Source organism: Apium graveolens, chromosome 6, assembly GCF_009905375.1.
Source record: "Apium graveolens cultivar Ventura chromosome 6, ASM990537v1, whole genome shotgun sequence".
NCBI classification, from domain to species: domain Eukaryota; kingdom Viridiplantae; phylum Streptophyta; class Magnoliopsida; order Apiales; family Apiaceae; genus Apium; species Apium graveolens.
In genome coordinates, this window is record NC_133652.1 from 172,373,343 (window position 1) to 172,393,479 (window position 20,137).

General features: G+C 33.6%; 1 protein-coding gene across 2 annotated transcripts; it reads left to right on the plus strand.

The window, feature by feature from the left end:
• Positions 1–1,070: 1,070 nt before the first annotated feature.
• LOC141666682 (putative protein phosphatase 2C 1) lies at positions 1,071–4,230 on the plus strand. 2 transcript variants are annotated; one of them, XM_074472823.1, is made up of 11 exons: positions 1,073–1,339; positions 1,500–1,551; positions 1,654–1,733; positions 2,269–2,344; positions 2,434–2,504; positions 2,603–2,682; positions 2,797–2,894; positions 3,392–3,515; positions 3,597–3,679; positions 3,776–3,824; positions 3,916–4,230. In XM_074472823.1, the coding sequence occupies exons 1-11, from the start codon at positions 1,209–1,211 to the stop codon at positions 3,990–3,992; spliced, it is 921 nt and encodes a 306-aa protein (XP_074328924.1). In that variant the 5' UTR covers positions 1,073–1,208; the 3' UTR covers positions 3,993–4,230. The 2 variants fall into 2 exon arrangements, with proteins under 2 accessions (XP_074328923.1, XP_074328924.1); XM_074472822.1 differs by having other exon boundaries at positions 1,071–1,339; positions 3,776–4,230.
• The last annotated feature ends 15,907 nt before the right edge of the window (positions 4,231–20,137 follow it).

Consider the following 20,137-nt stretch of genomic DNA (forward strand, 5'->3'; position numbering starts at 1 on the left):
TGGAGATCTCTATCTAATTGCTCGCCTATGATGGCTATGTTGCATCAGAACCGCCTGCCTGTAAAATATGTTATACCAGGTCTGTAGATTTGGAGAGAAAATAGTGAAGCATATCATGTGTAAATGTGCACTGGCAACCCAATGTTGGCAACGAGTCCTACCACAAAGTTCATTCAATAAATACATGAGTTTTTATCAGTGGTGGGAAATAATTCTGAAAGTTTGTGATAATGAGAAACGAGCAGAGGTGGTTATATTTGTTGGTTTTTATGAAAAGTTAGAAATTAGTTAATCTGAAACAAGAAATCTACTCGGTTGAATGTCGTAATTGCAAATGCCAAATAATTTTTTCTATAATGGAATGAGATCTCATTGAAGCAAAGATGAAGTGTAACATGGGATTGGTATCGGCTGTTATGACCGAAGCCAGACAATGAAGGAAGTGTTTAGTTGGATCAAAAATAAAGAGTGAAGTAAGGTGGTGGTGGAGGTGGATTGTTTGACTGTTATCCAAGCAATTCGAAGCCAAACACCATTACAATCACCATTTGGGCATATTATTCAAAGTTATGTTACGCTGTCATAACATGTTGGAAAATTTAAACACAGCGCAACTATTTTTTATTACGATTTGCTAATATGACGGCACACAAGTTAGCTCAACTACCATCTTTTTTTCCCGGATCTCGACATGATATTTGTTCCTATTGGGGTCAAAGATCAGTTGGTTAAGTTGATTAAAGAGGGGATAACTATTCTCTTGGTCACAAGTTCGAATCCCACGGGAGGAGAATTTATGATTATGCCTCCTGAGACAGAACATGTCGCTTAAATGCGGTTTATCTTGATTCACGTGGTTTGCAGGCTATTGCGTGAGCCCGTAGAGTTTACCCAGTGCGCACTCGAAGGGTAGCGCGAAAGGTAATGTCTGGGGTTACGTGTGATAAAAAACAAGATACTGTGAAAGTGAGTTATTGATTTAATAAAATTTCCTTGAGTTATTGATTTAATAAAATTTCCTTGTTTGTGAAAAAAAATCAAATCTTAAAAGAACAGTTTAAGAAAGGAAAAGGAGAAAAAGTAAGATGAAAAGAGTGACGTGGCAAGAGTACAGGCCACAATCCGGCTGGCTGTAACTGAAAGAAAAAGTGTGTGAAGAAGAAGAGGATAGAAAGAAAGTGAGAAGGGAGGGAGGTGAGAAAAAGGACATGGCGATTCCAGGGTCTTACCATTTACTATCTCATCTTCCAACAACACTCAAGCTTAATTGTTCCAGTTCAACAAGAATAAGAACAACACTGCAAATCTCTTGCACTCTTTCCCAACCTAAGTCCATTGGGTAATTCTATGCTGTATTTCCCACTACTCTATATCATGTCTAACCAACCAATTTATATATGTTAATTTATTGGTCGTTGGCCTTCATTGGATCATATGTTCTTAATGTATGCGAATGAATATTATATGGACGCTAACTGATTTCACCTTTCAATTCGTAGTTCCGAGGTGTCTTTTAGTGTTGGAACTCACCTTATACCACATCCTAACAAGGTACTTCATTGCTAATACATATACTTCTTCTATACTATCATCTTTAATATATCAATAAATTATTCCATCGCCTACATTCATATGTTTTTTATGTATCTTTAGGTTGAGAGAGGTGGTGAAGATGCCTTCTTTGTCAGTACTTTTAGTGGTGGAGTCATTGCCGTTGCTGATGGTGTTTCTGGGTATTTACACCTTGTATTATTTTTTGCCTACTTTTGCTTCATATTCATAATGGCTGCTACAAAATTAGATGATTAATAAATACCATTTCTAGCAAATGAGAACACAAAAGATGAAATTGTTTTCAACTATAATTACGAGAATGTAAATCAGAATGGGGGGAATAGGAGCGAGAAAAATTAGGAATTCCAGAGGGTAAGTAGGGAATGCTTTACACGGTATATGGGAAAGAGGTTCTGTTCCAACCAGATAAACTTCTCAACCAAAAATTAACAACAGGAACAAGATTCGGATTTGCTTCAACCTGGTTGAAATCATATGAACCAAATGCCCCTGTATATCCACACCTTTCTTTTATTATTTAGGTTTCCACAGGATTTGGTTCCTGACAAATTTACGTATATTAAATTTATTGAGGGTGTTCCTTATATATTTTTATAAATATTTAGCACATGTCTTTATTATGTAAGCCTTTCATCGAAAACAATAGAATCAGTTATCTTTTCAACATAAGGTTGTGTATTATACATTTCACAGGTGGGCTGAACGAAATGTAGATCCTGCATTATTCTCTAGGGAACTGATGAGTAATGCTTCATCTTTCGTGGAAGAGGTTTTGTCCGATGCAACAAACCTGTTTATCTGTCTTTTTAATTCTTCATGTTCTTGCTAATACTCTCAGGTGATCTATGTTATTCACAGGTTGACCATGACCCACGCTTTCTTTTGAGGAGAGCACATGCTGCTACATTTTCCATCGGTTCAGCTACAGCGTAGGTTTCCAATCATATTACAGCTAACACATGCATGCCTACAGGCAGGTGAAGACGTGAAGTTGATGTTTGACACTTTACCATGTACGGATTTGCAGAATTATTGCTATGTTGGAGAGAAATGGGGTTCTAAAGATTGCCAATGTTGGTGATTGTGGATTACGGATTATACGCAAGGGTAATTTACTGCAGCTAGTACTATCTCGCCAATTCTTGAATCTTTATCTGCAATTGCTATATACATGTCAACTTATTTCCCCTTTGCTCAGTAACTAACAACTGACCCTATTAGGTCAAATACTTTTTTCCACATTTCCACAAGAGCATTACTTCGATTGCCCATACCAGTTAAGCTCTGAAGAGGTTGGCCAGACATACCAGGATGCAATGGTAAAAATGTTTAAATTAATATCTTCTTCCTCGATAATTATTAGACTGAGTTAATTTCTTTTAATGTCGGAGTGTATGAGTGTATATGTTATAGATGACATTTTTTCAAATCTTGATTAAATGCTTCTCTTTTCGCAAAATCTCTTTTATTCTGAACTCTTGAAAACTGAAGTTTCACAAGTACTAAATGGTTTTTGGACTTGCTAAAGAGAAAGAGGATGATTGAACCTAGTGTCAGTTGTCAGGTGTGCATTGACGATCATCGTATTATCCTGTCAGACCTAGCCACCGTGCTTCATGGAAATTGAGAGAGTTGAGACAGTCCATTTGTTCTGTACTTGCATATGCTGCCAATACAGTTCACTATTGAAGTGTGTGCTGGTGATCAAAAAAATTAACAAACACATCATTTTAATTAGAATACTGATTAAATGTATATAATTCAGATATTGTGCAATCATTTGTGTGATGTTTCAAGTAAAGCTATCTAACCACAGGTTTGTAGCGTGGAGTTAGAGGAGGGCGATACTATCATAATGGGTTCGGATGGTCTTTTCGACAATGTTTTTGACCATGAAATTGTTTCAACAATAGCTGATAATACTAATGTTGTTACGGCTGGTAAGGGTCAGAGCAATTGCTTCTGATTTGTATGTATACGGTTCTATTATTTTTCTAACCAAAATCTGGTTTTGATGCTAGCAAAGGCATTAGCTGATCTGGCTCGCAATCACTCAGTAGATACCAGATTCGATTCCCCATATTCAATAGAAGCCAGAGCTAGAGTATATATAGATCAAACAAACTTGGCTTCAGTTGTTTAAAAGATAACCAAACATTATCAATATATACATAATTGCTTTCTCTATCTGAATGAACAGGGCTTTGACGTACCATCTTGGAAAAAAGCTTTAGGAGTAAAGCTTACAGGCATCATTTTGTGGGCTTGTCTTTGGTCATGTTACTATTGTTCAATTATGCCACAAGTCAACAACCATAAACAGAGTTTTTTGTTTTGTAGGTGGTAAGCTTGATGACATTACTGTCATTGTTGCTCAAGTACGAAGATCAGAAGCTAAAGAAAGAGTAAGCTCATGACATGTCTGCAAACTTTGATGGTTTATTACATGGCTAAATTGATGGCAATGTTAATGGACAATGTGGAGCTGGGAATGGTTCTCACTTCTCACATATCCTTAACTCTCCTGTGTATGGTAATATTGAGATGGCCTTTTGCAAGCTAAGGTGTGGGTGCTGCAAGTGTATATTGTAACTAATTGAATCGAATTAATTTTAAGCTTTTAAATTTTGATAATTGAGTTGCATAATTTGTACTTGTTCTGTGTAGCTGAGAGCACAAGTTATAATACATGGCAACTGTGCAACTTCATTCTTTGATCAGAGCTGAAACTAGTCCTTCACTAGTGATGCCAGACAGAAATAAACTTGTGAATAAGGAATTAATAATAAACTCGTGAATGTATTTTTCATGAATGTCAACTGAACTTGGTATTAATGTATTTAGTTGTTTTTCTTGGCAAACAAAATGTATTTAATTGTATTTAGTAGTAATCACTTTACAAAAGTCTAGGCTGCAACATGATTTAGATATTTGTTAAAAAATATAACATTCCAATATGATTTAGATATTTGTTAAAAAATATACCACTCCAACTATTAGATATGTTATTAATAATTTTAGATATCCTCTGTCCCATATTCTATATTTCTATATGCGTTGATCCTGTAAAAAAACATCCGCTTCTTTGATGTCTTATTTAAAATTTAACCTACTGCACATTAATATATAGTTATATACATATATTTATATTACACTTAATACATATATATATATTTAATATATTAAAATTCTTATTTAATACTTATTATTTCAAACTTTATTATATTTATTTTAATATAACATTGCATATTTGTATGAGTACAAATAGATATAATATAATATTTTATAATAGATATATAAGTAATGTTTATTAATTACGTTTTGTTATATTTAAATATGTTATTATATTTCAATTGTAATATATATCAAATTGTTATTATATTTAATATATTTTCATTAAATATATTATATAGATTTTCACCAGTATTTAACTAAATATATAATAAATTTATTTTAACATATAATAATATATATAGTAATAAAATAATTTAATGAATATAACTAATCATTATACTAGTACAGCCGGAGTAAAACCTTCTACAGATTCAACAAATTTTTAGGTAATAATCATTTACTTAACCATTTTAGGCCTGTTATGTATCTTTCACAACTAACATCCCTGACCAGTCAAATTTGAGTGTCAATTGACGGTTGACCAAGATTAAATTAGTATTTTTAATATCAAAAATTATGATATCCATTATATTAAATATTTATATATAATTTAAATTTTATATCAAATTAGGAATACACATTAAATTGTATAATTAAGAAATGGTCATTATTCAAAATTTTAGTACACATTTTTAAATTTATATTACACTTTAAAATTAAGTAAAATTAAATGGCAGTATTATATTTTAAGTAATTAAAAATTCGGAAGTGTATTTATCTTAAATATACTCCCCGTCCCCTCATTTATTTATAGTAACATAGATTGATCCATTTAATACCACTATGTCAAATAAATGTTAATGAAAGGTTATAAAACTATGAATTATATTATTATATAATTGACTTTTTTCATTTACTACCATTAAATATTATTGACTTCTATGTGGTACCATTAAATATTTTTAAATTTTGTGTGGTACCATTTTCCCTTATTAAAATCATATAATATTTCATGATTTTTACAATTTATTTATATATTTCTCTTACTAATTAATTAATCCTATTAATATTAGTATTTCATATCCCTATTTCTTGTTTTTTTTAAATGATCATTTTTCATTTTCTCGAATTATAGTTAGTACAAATCATGAAAGTATTAGAAAACATATAAATAAATACTCATAATTTCTTGAATTAGTTTAAATTAGGTAAATAAATATTATTTCTCTTATTACCATAATGTTTTTTTGCTTATTATTTTTTATTTATTCAAAATTTTAATAGTAGAAAACTATAAATCTTTTAAAGAAAGAATAAGAGAAAAAATATTACTAATGGTACCATTGTAGATTTTTCTAATCGGTACCCTTAAAAATATAATATCTAACATAAAGGAATATCATTTGGTTAGAAACTCACTGCCATATAATATTTTATCAGTAATGTTAGGACGAAAACACGCGCTAAATTTCACGCAAGTATACGCGTTCGCAAGTAGTATAAGATATAAATCAGATTCGTTCCCATAGACACTGGTTTAGGTTAAGTTCAATTTATGCACCTATGCAATAATGTATGGTTATCGCTCAATGCTAAAACAAATAACGAATTGGGTTTTGATTAAACTAAGAGATTATACTAAATAACATTAACTAAGAGAATTGAGGTTGAATTACTATATATGACAAACATGGGATCCTAACTTCAATAAAGATTTCATTCAATAGTCTTTTCGTTCTTAACATTAGCATGTAATGGTGATGACACTAATCAGATAACAGGAAACTAGTAAACACCAACTTTCGTTGTACGAATACCCTACTACCAAGCATCCACAAAAGAGATAGAAGTTGAATAGACACCAATTATGCTTAGTCCTTATACGTCTATAAGTATTGAAAACATAACGATTTAATGCGCAAGTTATCTATTGTGATTACATAGGGCAAGTAAGATGGTTAAAATTACTTACGAATCATGCATAACAAATACATGAACCTATGCTAGCATGGCAAGTTCTAAATCTCTATATTCACTTTCGCTTTAATAGAGATTAACACGTTATCTTATATGTTAGCTACACACATAAGACGAATAAGCACAACCAATACTAGGATATCAATCAATCACCACACACCAAGATATTGCAACAAATTAACTATAGAAATCCATAAGTAAATCCGTTAGAACCCCACGATAACAATTAGTTCATAACCGAACTCATCATCACCATGGGTTCCAATGAAAGCATGACAATAAACAATATAAGAGTACTAGGGTTCAAAGACAAATCGAAAACAAGCATCCAAGTATCAACTATATTGAAAAAAACAAGAGTCTTCTTTTCCGTAACCTTCTCGTGCTCTCTAGGTCTTCTTATTGCTCTCCCAGGCCTCCTTCTTGTTAAAAACATCTTTTTTATTGGTATATATAGGCTCCAGGATGACCAGGACTCTCATAATCTTCAATTTTGACTAAAATCAGGATTCTAGGGCAGAAATCGGGCGCGGCCGCGCTGAAATAGTGTTTCAGCAGCGCGCTGCCTTCTGGCGCGACCGCGCTGACATTCTGGAATTTTTCTGATAAATCTTCTTTCGGCCATATCTTAAGTTCTGCTCGTCAAAATTAGACGTTTCAACTGCCCACACGAAGCTAACGAGATTCTCTACAAATTGAGAATATCCTAGGCTTTCAATTCTGATCTCTTTTCAACATATTTCCTTGAAAAACTTCTTTCTTCATATAACTGATGCCTTAAATGCAATAACACAAAAATACATCAAAAATACCAACAACTTGAGTCCAAAACACCAACTTAAGCCTGTAATGAAGCGTTCCAAGTAGATATAAAATCCACTTATCAAGTAACATATACAAATATAAATATCAAGTAAGTATATACAAAAATTTGGTATACACCAACGTACATTATTTTTTTTGACAAGAACGTATATTATTTTGGTATACACCTGCGTATAACATTTTTGGTATATGCTTACGCATATAAAATTGAAATACTCCAAACATCATTGATAGTATTTAATTACCTCTAAAAGATTACAAAAATGACATCAACTATAAGCCTCAATAAAAGGCATAAAATTAGAATATTAAGAATCAATATTCATTACCGTACTATAAATTTATATAGCGAAGCCTTAAAAATAGGCTAACTTATGCTCTCAATTATGATTTTCAATCAATAATATAATCAAAATTAAAGTTATAAAAAGATTCTTTAAAAGCCTATCTAAAATCAGAGTTAATTCAATATAATCAAATTAAATCTATAAAATAAAGGAATTACCAAAATCAAACTTGATCTACCAAATAAAAGCTAATCAAATCAGTGAAATCCATTTAATCTACTTTTAAGTCCAAATCATATTCAAATTTAAATTAAGCCCTTAGGATTTATAGCATTTTGAATGGTAAATTAGATCATACGCCTACTCCTAAATGAAGAAGATAACCGGTCACAATTAATATTTCTTAAAATAGGGAGTGGCATGTTGGGTAATGAATATAACATAGAGGGGGGTGAATGTGTTTTAAATAATTTTAAAGTCTTTTTAAACTTAAATAATAGTGAACAAAGTAATCTATATTTTAGAGATAACGTGTTCTAACAGAATTATTAAAATATGCATATGAACATAGTTATCTTTCAAAACTAACTTAATTTTATATTAAAATTAAGCTAGTGTTTGCTACAAATTTCTGGGTTCTTAGTATGTTAAGAACTCAACTTCTCTCTTGAGAGTTACAAGAAATTTCAGATCTATTTGTTACAACTTAAAACAAAACATCCAGTGTTTACTTTATAGAACAGTAAACACTGGTTTTTACACAGCATGCAATAGCATGTACTAAACCCTACTTTTGGATAACCAAATCTTTCTATTTCTGGCTTAGTATATCTTCGCTAATCTTGCATGCCTGTGACTTTACTTTTCCAGTTAATCTTGGACTTTGATCTTGTACTTTTCACACTGCTTTTGTAGACTTTTCAAATCAGTGATTGATTTGTTTGTTGATTGATAATCTTGGATATTAAACTGATCTGTATTCTCTACTTGAGCTTCACATCGAGATCTCCAGTTAGTCATGTAGAGAACTCGACATCTCGATAAGTATAATGATTTATCGAGATCTCTAATAACTCTATAGTTGTTTGACTTATCTAGGTCTCTGAGTTCTCTATAATAGAATTTGGCTTATCGAGATTTCTCATCTTCATGTCTTCACTTTGGCTTATCGATGTCTCTGAGTTCTCTAGTGATAAATTGACTTATCGATATCTCAGAGATCTCTAGTGATATTTTGACTTATCGATATCTCAGAGATCTCTAGTGATATTTAAACTAGTCGATATCTTAGAGTTCTCTAGTGAAGAAATGACTTGTCGGTATCTCCATTCTTTATGTCTTCAATTTGACTTGTCGATATCTCTGAGTTCTCTAGTAGCTTTTCTTGACTTCTCGATAAGTCATTCTGGAGTTCTCGAATGACTTCTTTATAATACATAATCTGTGACTTGTAGATTTCTTGACTTAGAATATTTTTTCCAAAACACATTTATTCAACTCCAAGCTTCTTCATACTTTCTCTGAGGCATGATCTTCATGATCTTCTACTAGAGTTTATTCTTTGGCTTGAACTGTTTACAGAAAAATACTCCAGTCTAATCTATTTACATTTTTACAGACTTAAGTGTTACAACACAAATTACAAACACAGATTACCATACAACTTACTTAGGGTTGTCAATTTGACTTAGTCTTGTTATAGTACAGGCATGTCTTGCACAATAATCTCCCCCAATTTGTGAGAAGATTGCTTATCACAAATTCATGCCTGTTAACAAGACTAAACCCAAGCTATAATTGACAGATAGATTTTTCATATAAATTGACGCAAATATTACATTCATACATTAGGTGATTTTTTTTAGTTTAACAGATACACACTTCATACAAATACTGTATTCCTGTTTCTTCTCTAATGAGATCCTTTAGGTATACAAGAATTTTTATTTCCTCTATGATTGATGTCTCTCTTAGAGCTTTCACAAGTTTGATTCTGTCAGGTTTTGGATAACCACTCAGCAAATCAATCCTAAATTTTGAGAATGTTCCAGCTTTGACATTTAGAAATCTTCAATCCTTGGAGATTCTGCTCATTTCTTTTGCCTTGGGATCTTCAAATCTTTGAATATACATTTCTATTTCTTCATCATACTTCCTCTTCCTCTCCTCAAATTCAGCCTTGTTTCTTGCTCTTCTTTCCTCCCTTACTATCAACCATTTAGCTAAAACATATCTCCTTGCCCTGGTTGCCATATCCTTATCCTTCAGTAAGCTTATCACTCTCTTGATTTCTGTGGGTGAAAAGTATCCATTAAGGTGCTACCAAGAAATGTGAAGGACCCATCCTCATAGTAGATTCTTACTTCCCTCAATGTTATAACCCAAACTCTGACTATTTCATCAGCTAGTTGTTGGAAGTAGTCTTCATCTGAGATGCACCAGTTTAGAGGTAGAAAATCACTTTGCTTGTAACAATTCCAAATGGCCCTCTCGGTAACTTGCACTTTCTTAGGTTTCCTCCCAACAGACTTGTAGTGAACTTTGAATGATGGCTTGGCAGAAGGTAGGTTTGTGATTTTCTTGATAAATGTTTGGCTTGAGGTGATTGGTATTTTCAGAAAGGTGTTAGCAGTCCGTTTGTACAAGTATTTAGGCTTTAAGGTTTGAGGTTATTTGGTATTTGAGTTTGTTGGCATAGAGGGTTGAGCTTGGTTAATTTGTATTTTTAGGGTTTGTTGTCGTTGTGGTTGTGATCCATCTTCCTTTTTCTTTCTTCTTCTTTCTTCTCCTCTCTTCCTGTCATCTCCCTTCTTCTCATCTTGCTTTTTGTCTTTGTCACCAGTTGCTCTTGAGGATTGACTTGGATTTGAGCCAGAAGGAGGTTGATCACTTGGCTTCTGCTAATCATCATCCTTGTCATCCTTTAAATTATAATTTGTGGTAGGCAACATGGTGTCTACATTTGGAAGGTATCTCCCCAAGATTCTGATCATTTCCTCATCTTCAGGATTCTTGTAAATTTTGATCTTTAGATCAGTTTTAAGGGTCATAATCAATCTCAAATTATTCCTTACACAATTCTTAGAAACTGTGAAGTATCTGCATTTTCTGGTTTATGGACAGATGTAGGCAATCCCCCTGCTTGGATGGAGATAGGCTTCAGGAAAAGCAACTATCTGAGCATTTTTAAGTTCATTTAGCAGTTGAGTGTCCTATGGAATTACTGTATGCACTTTGTCAATTATCACATCCAGCTCAGATGCTCTCAGTCTTTGAAGATTGGTGAGAGACACCTGGAGACATCTGTCCAATTCACAGTCATTCACATTAGCTATGATTCTCTTTTCCAGAAAGTTATCAACATTGACAATCACCACTCTCACAAAGTTGTTATTTTTGACCAAAGCTTTCTTGTATGTGACATAGTTGTTGTGGAGAGACACCCTTAAAACTGACAAAAGTTCATTGAATTCCTGATCTTGACAAGGTCCTTTTGCAGCTTTTAGGAGTCTGTCTTGTCCAACATCTTTTGAGAATTGAGCTTTAGAAGAGCCTGTGGTTGGTTTTCTAGGCTCCTTTGACTTACCAGCATCCTTGAATTTTTGAATCCTGACTTCTATCTCCCCCTTAGTCTTGGAAACATGCATGAGCAGGGGAGTTGGTAATTCTGGCCTCACAGACTCACGAAGTGCAGGCAGTGGGATATTGAGCTTGCCCATGATGGCTCCCAAAGCAATAGAATTTTGCATTTGTAAGTGCTTGTGGGATTCCACCAATGCTTGAATATCTGCATGTTGACTCTGCACTAGTATAGTGAGAGCATGCACTTGAGCTGTGAGTTGGTCATTGGAGGTTTGCAGAGTTAAGACTTAACCTTAGAGAGCTTGAATCTGTATATTTGTTGATGTAGATGTAGTTTGAGATGTGGAAGTAGATGTAGAGGTAAATGGTCCAAATGCAGCTTGCACATGCTTCTGTATTTCATCAATGACCAAAGGGGACAGAGTGTATGTTGCAGTGTGTATTTGATCCAACTTCCACCTTGTGTCATTAGAATTTGTTATGTGATCTTGAACTACCTTGTGCAAGGCTACAAAGGATTCCTTCAGCTGTGTCACACTCTTGTCTACCCAACTTAGATTATACCTTGACATTTGTTCTGAAAAGGTTTTGAATTATTTCTTGATCTCTACCTGTGAGGGTTTATTTCATCCATCTTTCTCCTCGCCATTCTCATGATTTTGTCTTGATGGCCATTTAATGTGATACTGAGGGCCTTCCCAAAATTGTTAAAGGCCTTAATTTGAGCTTTAGTCACTTCATTTACTGCATCATAGACTTCCTGTGAAGACAAGCATCTAGGATTGCTTCCTAGAATGGTGAGATACTCTTCTCTAAACTGTGTCAGGAGTGTGTGTGACGCCCTCCAAACCCGGGTCAGAAGTTTGGGGCTCACAACACACACAATATATAAACCTGTATATAAAATATTATATGCATTGACCCTTCTTTTCACAACCATGAATCGCATCAGGTTCAAGTATGAAAACAAGCGATCACCTTAACTTTCATTACATCGTACCAAACCCAACTAGTTCAACTTACAACTGATAATGATATCGATCTTACAGTCTTGCATAACTCGTCTACAGTATAAAGCTCTTGCTAGCTCAATCCAACTTAACTTGGAATCCTAGCTTGCACACTGGACTGGAAATCCTCATTACCAACAATTTCCTTTTTCAACTGTTAAAAACATAAAAAGGTTTACAAGAGTGAGCTAACTAGCTCAGCAAGTCATAATTGCAATAATTGAGGTTAGCAATTATCAATTTGAACAATTCAGAAGGATCAAGTATTCTGAATAAGAAATGATTAGAATTGGATATTCACTTTTTATTTTAAAAACCAAGTTTAGGTTGCTGATCAGTCACGCACTAACCTCGAGCAAGGCTCCCAACTTTGCTCTATATACTGGATCCAAGACACAAATTAGCCTATTATGACCACGAATCTGGTCCGACCACGAATCTGGTCCACATTTATAAAACCATCCAATTCTAAAATAATTCAATATGATAACCAATGTAATTCAATAAGCTAAATCATAAACAACATTTATCTTGAATCATAGGGTGATTCACAATACCACGAAGGTATAACAAGGAATTAAAAAAATTGGCTTTCATTCAAGGAAAGAGTCAGAAAGTAGAAGACCAAGGGTTCAAGGGTTCCAAGGATTGGTCTTCTGTTAAACAAGGAAAAAGGGTTGGTATGTCAAGCAATTCCATATCAAAAATCAGTATGTGGTAGATATGTATTTGTGGAGTAGTATCATATGTGTCTAGCTCGTATCTGAGAATTCAACAATCAATAGTTTATGAAGAATAAGGCTTATGGCTCAAGATCAATAAGAATCAGGGTTCAAGGTTGAATAGTGTAAAGCGCTTGCAATATAAAACATGATTTATTTTGAATACTAGCAACATGTTATGAGAAAGTTTGAAAATATTTGTGATATATCTTGAAGAAGGTTCAAAAGTACTTGCCTTATCACAGATGATTTCCAACTTTACTTGTACCCGTCTAACAGTTTTACTTTTCCATCATTTTTCTTCTTTTTCTATGTCTTGCTTCTATTTATCGATCACTTGCTTTCTTTTTTTACACTTCATTTCTATTTACTGATCACTGGCTTTCTTTTCTATGCCTCGCTTACTCTGCTAGGCATTACAAGTATCTATCAATACTCAATCTCATATCATTCTAATCGTCACATAGACGTCATAAGCTTTTATCTACCCTTCGTTTCACCCAAATCCGATTTACAGATCGAAAGTTATGACTAAAACAGTCAAACAATAACCACATAGGCATATAACACATCAATCAAATAGCACGTAGCACATAGAATACAAGATATTCGATCAAAATAATTTTTCAAAGAAGATTCGGGGTCAAAATGATTTTCCAGGTATTTAATACGAATTTTTGAATATTTTTCGGAATTAAAACGGGTTTCCGAATCATTTTATAATAAAATAATAAGGCACGAACACCCGAATCTGACTTTAAAACCATTTAATAATAATTATCGAGCCTTGAAAATAATTTAAAATAATATTTTAGGACTAGAAACTATTTTTAGAATTTTTAAATCCAAATAAATAAATAAATCTAATTAAATAATCAATTAAAATTAATTAATAACTAATTAAATTAATTAATCAATTAATATTTAAATTAAATAATCAATTAAATAATTAATTATTAACTAAAATTAATTAATTAAATAATTCAAATTTATTTTTGAATTAAAAATAATTTTCAAAATGAAAATAATGATTTTTGGAATTAAAAATGAATTTTTGAAATTAAATAATGGATTTTGAATTATTTATAAAAAGAAAATTCAGAAATATGTTTTGGAATTAAAACACGGCAGAATGTGGAGCAAAAACGGGTCGCGGACGGGTCAGGAACCGGGTCGTGAAGAACAATCACGCCCGCCACCTGATTCCCAGATTTCGGCGATAGCCGGTTTTCCGGAAAACTAAATCGGGGCAATTCCTGAATCGTTTGATACGATTCTGTGCATCAATCAATTCCAATTCATGTCATCAATCCAGAAATACTCTTACTTCTAGTTCATAAACCCTGGATCCCAATTTCCGGTCAAAACGACCACTATTCCGGCGAAGCTCGAAGCTTCCCGGCCATTTCGATTCCAAGCTCCACCAACACATAAAATTACAGAAATCGACTCTCCTGGACAAGACTAACACACTGATATCCTTACAATTAACCCATAATCAACAAATCAAAAGTTCCCAATTCTAATTAAGAACATTCATAGTTTTAAAAAACCTAATTTCTTAATTTCGAGAATCAAACTCAATTTTCTAAATGTTATTGAACTCCAAATTCATCATATAATATACCAAAATGACCAGGATAAAATTATCTACAAGATTAAGCTATCAAATCACATAAACAACATCAACATCAAAAATTCCTCTTTTAATCATTAATTAATTCGAATTAAAATAAATAAATAAGAAAATAACCTTAATATCTGAACCAAAAGTGTTGATTGATTCAGAAGGGTCTTTTCGAGAGCTTCGATTTGATATATTGCACGCCCGAATCGGAGTTCGATAACGCCTTCGTTTGTGCTTTTGATTATGAAGAACGCGATATTTTATTAGGGTTTTCTTTGTATTTTACTGGATTTTACTGTCTGATTATGATTATAAGAATAAAATTAAATGAGAAAAGGGTTATATATATTTATGGAATATTGGATCGTGTTGGATCATTTTGCATCGATAAATTAGTTACTTAGCCGCTAAGTAACTGCATAAACGATCAGATTTGATACCCGTATTGGATAATTATCCAAATCGGGCTCCTTATAAAATACTTTATACGAAAATAATGTAATAATGTCCCGTCTTTCGAGAATACGGTTTTTATTGGTTTATCGAAATGGTTATCGTATCGAAAATTTTTGCGCCGGGATGCGCACGGGTCAAACCGTAATCCGGATCAAAAAAGTCAAAACACGGAAAATGTCCGGAATTACCAGATTAGGTTAAGAAGGAGTTTTCGGAAGAGTTCGGGGTTGTAAAAACGTAAAAATGGTTGAAGTCAGACGATTCCCGGTTTTATAAAACAGTTTTGTAATTATTCAGAAAATAATTAATAATTTCATAAATTAATATAAAATCATATAACAGTCCAAAAATTACCAGGAAAATATCACAATTATCTATATTTTATCCGGGACATAATAAAATTAACATACATATACTTTACCACATATAAGCATCCACATATCCACACCAATCATCAGATAATTCACCAAAAATTAAATAATAATCACATAATAATTCATTTATTGATAAAATAATTACACGCGATATCCCGGATATTACAGTGTGTCCATTTCTATCTTGAACTTCTTATCCATCCAGGCATCACAGTTTGCATCTCTGCTAGCTTCATCTACTATTTTGGCCTGTTGGTCCTCCATATTTGTTTGATAAGACAACATTATTGCTTGATAGTCCTGATTGGACATATCTAATGTGAGGAGTTGTTGAGAGATTTGTGCAAGTCCTTCTAGCTGATCAACTCTAAAATCTTCAAGAGTAGGTTGAGTTGCAGCTTCTTGTAGCCAGTTAGAGACTAGATAAGTTTATTGAGTTTGCGAGGTAGAAGGTTGTTGAGTAGGATCAGAACCACCTGTGATAGGAGTCACAGTTTGACTCACAGATTTCTATGTGTTTATGACAAGTTGTTGTTCTCCACTTGTTGTGGGAACATCCAATTGAATTGAAGGGGATTTGACCGGGTTACTGTCATGTGCACCAGTCTCAAACCCCTGTGCGTTTTGCAAAGCACTGTCAAATGAATGTGATATACTTGCCTCATCTATAATAGGATCATTGGAAATTGTACTCCTAGCATCAATTGCTAAAGCAATTTCTGCTAGGGTTTTGAGGGGAGTTGTTCCTAGAACAGGAACCTCCAATTGAATTGGAGAGGATTTAGATAGCTCCCCCTCAAGAGTACTACCCTCAAACCTTACAGTCTGTGAAGACTGATTTGCACATGAAGGTGCATTTGTGATCACCATGGGGTCTTCAGTAAAAACTGATGAATCCCCCATGTTTGTGTTGGTTTCATCAAGGTCTACCTCAGCTAGTAGCCTCTCACCATCTATATTTAGTGTCTGGGTGGGGAGTAAGGTTCCTTGAACCATGTCACTTGAATAAGTTTGCACTTGAGGAATGGATTCAAGTTCAGTATGAGAAGAAGAAATTTGAGAGATTAGGAGTTGTTGATCAGTAGTGAGTGTTGGCAGCTCCCCCTGAATGGATGAGGGAGTTTCAGGGGATGTGCTCTCCTTGTGTGTGCCATCCTAATTTCTCCTTCCATACACTTGTATTTGATCAAGTGATGGTTATGCAGACTCTTTACATGGTGTATTTGGGAGAATGCTCTTTTCAATAGAGACACCCTGTTGAGAGGGTGCCCCTAGATTCTGTTCAAGTCCCTTGTTTAAAACTATATCCTTTTGAGAGGATGCAGAGGTGTCTAGAGTGGTCAACTCAGTTTGCTTAGCCTTCTTTGGCTTTCTGACCAAGGGTGACTCGGTTGGTGTTTGTTCCTCACCACTCTCATTTAGTACAGTAAGGGTTATCTCTTTTCTCTACTTTTTACTCACTTCACCCATTTGAGAGGATGAAGTGGTTGATTTCCTAGATGCTATTGGTTTTGAAGAAGTAGGCTTAACTTGAGAAGGTGTGCCTGTGTTTATACTTCCACAGGCTCAGGAACCATTGTTTTACTAGGTTGAACTACATTAGGCCTCATGTCAGGCATATGATAAGGGTAGGTCTTAAATCTTTCAATCATGGAAGGTGTTAACTTAAGACCCAGTGGTACTTTATTCTTAGTAATAAGTGATCCAAATAAGGTTTTGGACACTTGTTTACAGTTGACTATTAATGACCTATTTACACCTTCAAGTATATATATGTCATTTACTTTATGATTTAAAGCAGACATAATGAATCTAGAAAGGAAAATTTATTTACCTCTTGAAGTGAATGGCATGATGAGCCTCGTGCTCAGTTCCTCCAGAATATAGTGTCCTACATTAATCTGTATGTTGTGAGCCATTGAGTAGACCAGCTTCTTACAACACTAGAAATGTTGTCAAATCCTAATTTCCTGCATGTGAAAGCTCTTATCACAGAATCAAACAGAAAGGACCACTCCCTTCTCATATTTTTCTTGTTCAAGCTGGCCAGGTTGATCTTCTAAGAGTAGTTGATAAATACCCAATACATCCAGATAGAGAACTGGGTTAGTTGTAAGAGCTCCAACAAAGTAAGTTTCAGACAAGAACTTGACAAAGCTCTTGAAAGTTTCAGATGCTTGATTTGCATCTAAGAATGCAAAGAAGTTGGTCTCCTTTGGAATGAAGGGTACAATAATGTTTCCTGCCATTGATATGAATGTGTAGATTAATGGGTAGAAGAAAGAAAGGATTTAAAACGAGAGAAATCAGTTTGGAATTGAAAAAGGGAGGTCACTTAGAGTTCTCGAAGGCATAAGTATATGTATGTCGAGATGTTTGGGTATTTATAGTAAAAGTAAATGACTTATCGAGAACTCAAAAATAGACGTTTAGAATTTGTCTATCGAGAAGTCATTTTGAAAAGTGAAAAACATATCGATAAGTCATTTTGTTTTATTCTTGCAGAGAACTAAAAATAGGCTTATCGAGATGTCAAATAAATACCCAGTTTGTCCAAAATGGACTGAATTGATTCCAATTTTAATTTGAGTAAATCAAAATAACACTAGAATAATTTTTCCAAGAGTATTTTACCAAAATAATTTATCGGATTAATTTATTTCAGTTCTGAGTTATTTATAAGTCTAAAATTATACTTGTAGAGAACTATGTGAGTTAACACTTATAGAGAACTCTACAATGATTTATCGATAAGTCATAATAAAGCTTATTGAGAAGTCACCCGAGAAGTCAGGAAATTGACTTATCGAGAACTCACTCGAGAAGTCTTAAAATGACTTATCGATAAGTCAATTGGACTTATCGAGAACTCAGTTCTCTATATACTTTTGATTACTTTGATTCTGCCTTGCTAATTTTACATATTAAAAATGTAAATCAACATCCAGATAGTTTGCTTAGAATTTGAAAAACTCCAAGCTGAATTTTAAAATTTTGAAAAATAAATATGCTGAGATTTCTGAAATATTTATAATTCATATTCCAGTTAATTACTAATCAAATCAAATTAATTTTGATTTACTAGAAATTAATCTGCTGCAACACATTAGCTGAGTTCTTGCCTTAGGATGAAGAATTTAACATACCAATTTCACCTACAAGCTTGGTGAAAGTTGCTTCATCCAAAGGTTTAGTAAAAATGTCAACTAATTATTTTTCTAGTTGGAACAAAAATGATCTCAATGGTACCATTTGCAGCATGTTCTCTAATAAAATGGTACCTTACATCAATGTGCTTTGTTCTAGAATGATTAACTGGATTAGCCACAATAGATATAGCACTAGTATTGTCACACATAATTGGAATTTTGTGTAACACTAGGCAATAGTCCATTAGCTGATTTATAATCCAAAGCACTTGAGCACAACAACTTTCAACAGCTATGTATTCTGCCTCAGCTATGGAAGTTGAAACAGATTGTTGTTTCTTGCTTACCAGGATACAAGTCTTTGTCCAAGAAACTGACAGCTTCCACTAGTACTCTTTTGGTCAACCCTGCATCCAGCAAAATCTGCATCTGTATATCCAACAGCTTCAAAACCAGTTCCCTTAGGATACCATAATTCTAAGTTTGAAGTCCTCTTCAAGTATCTGAAAATCCTCTTCACAGCCATCAAATGTGATTCTTTTGTATTGGCTTGAAATCGTGCACACAGACATGTTGCAAACATGATGTCTGGTCTACTTGCAGTTAAGTAAAGCAATGATCCAATCATTCCTCTATAGCTTGAAATGTCTACACTCTTGCCCTTTTTATCTTCATCCAACTTTGTTGTTGTAGACATAGGTATAGATGCAGATGAACAATCAATCATACCAAACTTTTTTAATAAATCTTTGACATAATTAGTTTGGCTGATGAAGATTCCATCACTTCTTTGACTGACTTGAAGTCCAAGAAAGTAACTTAATTCTCCTGTCATACTCATTTCATATTCACTCTGCATAAGCTTAGAGAATCTTTGGCACAGTTTTTCATTAGTAGAACCAAAGATAATATTATCCATATAGATCTGTACGAGGATTATATGATCACCATGCTTCTTGTACAAGAGTGTTTTGTCAATTGTACCTCTAGTGAATCCATGCATAATCAAAAATTTTGGCGGTGTGTCATACCAAGCTCTAGGTGCTTGTTTAAGTCCATAGAGAGCCTTGAGTAGTTTGTCTACAAAATTTGGAAATTCTAGATCTTCAAAGCCAGGTGGTTGTTTCACATAAACCTCTTCTTCCAACTCACCATTAAGGAATACACTCTTCACATCCATTTGATATACCTTAAAATTTGAATGTGCAGCAAATGCCAGGAAAATCCTTATTACTTCAAGTCTTGCAACTGGAGCAAAAGTTTCATCATAATCTATTCCTTCCTCTTGTGATTAGCCTTTTGTAACCAGCATTGCTTTGTTTCTGGTAACAATTCCATTTTCATTCATCTTGTTCCTGAACACCTACTTTGTTCCAATAATGCTTATGTTCTTTGGGGCAGGAACCAATTTCCAAACTTTATTTCTTTCAAACTGATTT